The 3,400-nt window shown below is 35.7% G+C and overlaps 1 protein-coding gene across 3 annotated transcripts in view; it reads right to left on the bottom strand.

The window, feature by feature from the left end:
• LOC106468182 (calcium-binding protein E63-1-like) overlaps positions 1 to 3,400 on the bottom strand; it is a 36,841-nt gene that overhangs the window by 20,714 nt on the left and 12,727 nt on the right. For all 3 annotated transcript variants that reach the window (XM_022396488.1, XM_022396490.1, XM_022396489.1), the window contains one exon: positions 1,885 to 1,924. In XM_022396488.1, coding sequence (XP_022252196.1) covers positions 1,885 to 1,924 — 40 coding nt within the window. The remainder of the gene's footprint in view (positions 1 to 1,884; positions 1,925 to 3,400) is intronic.

Raw genomic sequence — 3,400 nt, 5'->3', positions numbered from 1 at the left:
TCATAGGTTGCCGACCACTGAACTAGAGTATGGCCCGTCAAAACTACTACTCCCACGACATAGTATACCTTAAACTCACATTTGATAATTAACTGCAATAAATAAATTTTGCGAAATCAAGCTTGTTTGTTTGTAGTTAAGCATAAAGCAACATAATGGGCTATCTGTGCTCTGCCCACCACGGGTATCGAAATCCGGATTCTAGTGTTGAAAGTCCACAGACATGCCGCTTTGCCATTGGGGGGGCAATTCAAACTTGACCAACAAAGAGGCAGACAAGTGCAGTCGAGGCAGTCAAACGTCGGTAAATTCCTTTGTGAGCCAATCAAAATTAAGAACATTCATGAAATGAATTCGTGGCAACTACCTTCCCATAATTGGCAGCAGACAGTAACTGTGTGTTTGGTTCAGGACATCTAACAGTTTCAAATGTGTTCACTTTTGTCGAGCAGCAAATTCTTACTTTCGTTGGTGTATACTTTAAAAATGGATTATCTTCGACGCTATTTGAAGGTTACTACACAGTTTTACAGGCCCGGCATGGCCAGATGGTTAGGGCGCTCGACTAGTAATCTGAGGGTTGCGGGTTCGAATCCCCGTCACACCAAACATGCCAACCTCCGCCTTTGCCTGGTCCCAGGTCCAGGATGAGAAAGGGGGAGGGTTGGGCGCGGGGCTAGCAACTCCACCCCGTAAAAACCAACCTGCTACAAGTAACTGCAGCAACACCTTCTGTTGGCGAGGTGTTGTTGCGGCCCTATGCTCCACTGGGAGTTTACAGGAATAAAAAAACACAGTTTTACACTACTCATGACTATATGGGTTTTTAACGTTTTTTTGGCATGTGTTGTATTTGTGTTTTTCGATTAATTTTAAGATATATATATGTGATTCTTTGAACATATATATATAATTTAAAACACGTTAAACTACGTCATACACCCTCGCACTTGGCAAAGACATCTCCAGAGAGCGCTTTTCAAGTGCATGAGATAAGATGACTCACGTTTAAGAAAATATTTCATGATTCTGCTGAAGCACATAATATTTCCTGTTGAAAGATGTTGTATAATTTGTGCTTGTGCGAAAATTAACTGAAATAAAGATCAGAGGATTAGGCCATGGCCTAAAATTAGTTTAGGAAAATGGTCGACGCAGTTTGGAACCAATACTTTGTTTATACACAAAAACAGGACAAAACTGTAACGCTTATGAAGGACAAACAAATCAAATTGAAGAAGTGGTGGAATAGCATACGATGAATAGGGATGTTTGTGAGTCAGTTTCCAAACATTAAAAAAATTGGAATGCTAGATCGGATCATCATATCAACAGACTTAAGTAATTAATCCCTCACCAGAAACAACAAGGTGTAATGACAATTATTACTGAGAGAGAGTGTAAGTGTATTTTATAATGGATTTTTAGTAGAATCTAAAATTAATTACAAAAACATATTAAAGCACTGCCCGGAATTACAAAAAACGATCCAGACGTACACAAAGAAGTAGCTAACGTCACAATTTAAAATTGGGGGATTCCTCGTTTCTGGTGTATTACTATTATTATCTTTTCGTTAATTCACTAAAACTACATTTTTTAAGTTGTTTTTTTCTCTTTAACGTAAATATTACATATATTCTATACATATATATATAGAAACTCATAATGATGAAAACAGCCACGAAGTCCACTTGTTTCGATGGGTTAAATCTATATCTTGTACAGTTGTGTACTTGAGACTTAATAATCTAAGTTTCAATTTCTAAAATTATTCTTATGTTCTGTCTTAAGACCGACTGAAATAGAACTTTAAAAAATAGCAAGTCTTGTTTATCATTAACACACAATCCGTGTTTGTTCCTTTTCTTACAGGATTCTTACCTTGTACTTGAGATTCGGTTAAAGATGCTCGATGTGCTTCCTGGAAACGAATAAAAGAAAAGATCGTTATGTTTATTAGTGTGATGTTAGATTTCTTATTAATGTTTATATTTTTAGATATAAAAAGCAAGAAATAACTACATGATTTCAATCTTGCTCAATACAGTGGACACGACTACGCATAGACACTGCAATCTTTATTGTAACAAACTTTTGTGAAGGATGGTCAGGTAAACGATTGACCACTCATTTTAACAAAATTTTCACAAACATTCCATTATATGATATAATGGACATCATCTTCCAAGGACATGGTTAAGCAAACCGAAAGACCATTGGTACTGCATTGATTTAAAGGTATATGGTCAAATGGGATTGCTGTGATTCCAGTTCATTCGGCCATTTTGTTTTTCATGAAAACATCGTTAATTTCGAGGTGTGGTTAAAAGCTTGTGAGCCTTCGTCAACTTCAAACCCTTGTTTACAATCAGGAGATACGCCCAAACTTCATTGCAGTGTTTCTTTGTAATCAGAGTCTGCACTGCGCGGATGAGGGCGTTGCTCCGAATTAGCTTGAAGTGTGGTGTTGTTGTACTGTTATGCTAGGTGTTCTAATTCCATTAAGAATAATGAAGGCTTCCTTCTTCGAAACGTTGTGTTCTTTAGTTCTACATCGTTTGACAATTCCTGTATTAATATTGTCCTTTGAAAATTTCAATTTTTCTCTATATATTCCCCCAGGTATAAGGCTAACTATGGCGGCAGGTACAAATCGTTCAAATACTGTACGATTTAAACCTCTGTATATCGCATTATTTTCATAGATTCACGTTCCTTTTTTTCCCCTTCCGAATGATTGAACTTGGACATCGAAATCACACCTTTCAACTAGACCACACCACTCTGAAGTAACAACCAGAAATTTATTTTTTAATTTAACTAACAATCAAAGTTTGGAGGTTTTACTTTCTACTGGAAGTAACAATCGGTGTCTGAAGTTTTTGCTTATTAAATATTTGAAATAACAATCACACACACAAACCGTTCAAATTCTCAGTTTGACGTGTGTTACGGCAAACTTCTAAGTACGAGAAATCAGTCTTACCTCACACCTTCTGAATAACAAGGACATAGGAACTGGGGTGCAAAAGGTTACTTAAAGTATATAATTAAGCATTGTTATTACTATGTCGGTATTTTAAAGCCATAGAAATATTATAGATGGTAACATTACATTTGATTGGCCTAAATTCTTGGGATGATTTATTTTTGCAAGCCTCGTGACCAGGAAAAAGTCAAAAATAATTTTTTTAGCAAATACACATAACGGTATTATTTTAAAATAATTATATATATATATATATGTGTGTGTGTGTGTGTGTATTCTAATAACTTAAACTTCTTTATTCACTATAATAATCACTTAAATGTATTGTCTTTGCCAGTAGTTAAAGTATAACGTGTGTTATCTTCTTGGTCGTAGTTAAATATGGTATTGTTACGTCTCCGTGTGTTA

Source organism: Limulus polyphemus, unplaced genomic scaffold (genome assembly GCF_000517525.1).
Source record: "Limulus polyphemus unplaced genomic scaffold, Limulus_polyphemus-2.1.2 Scaffold2905, whole genome shotgun sequence".
Lineage (NCBI taxonomy): Eukaryota > Metazoa > Arthropoda > Merostomata > Xiphosura > Limulidae > Limulus > Limulus polyphemus.
Note: the sequence above shows the minus strand (reverse complement) of the source record. Positions and strands in the feature narration are given on the sequence as shown.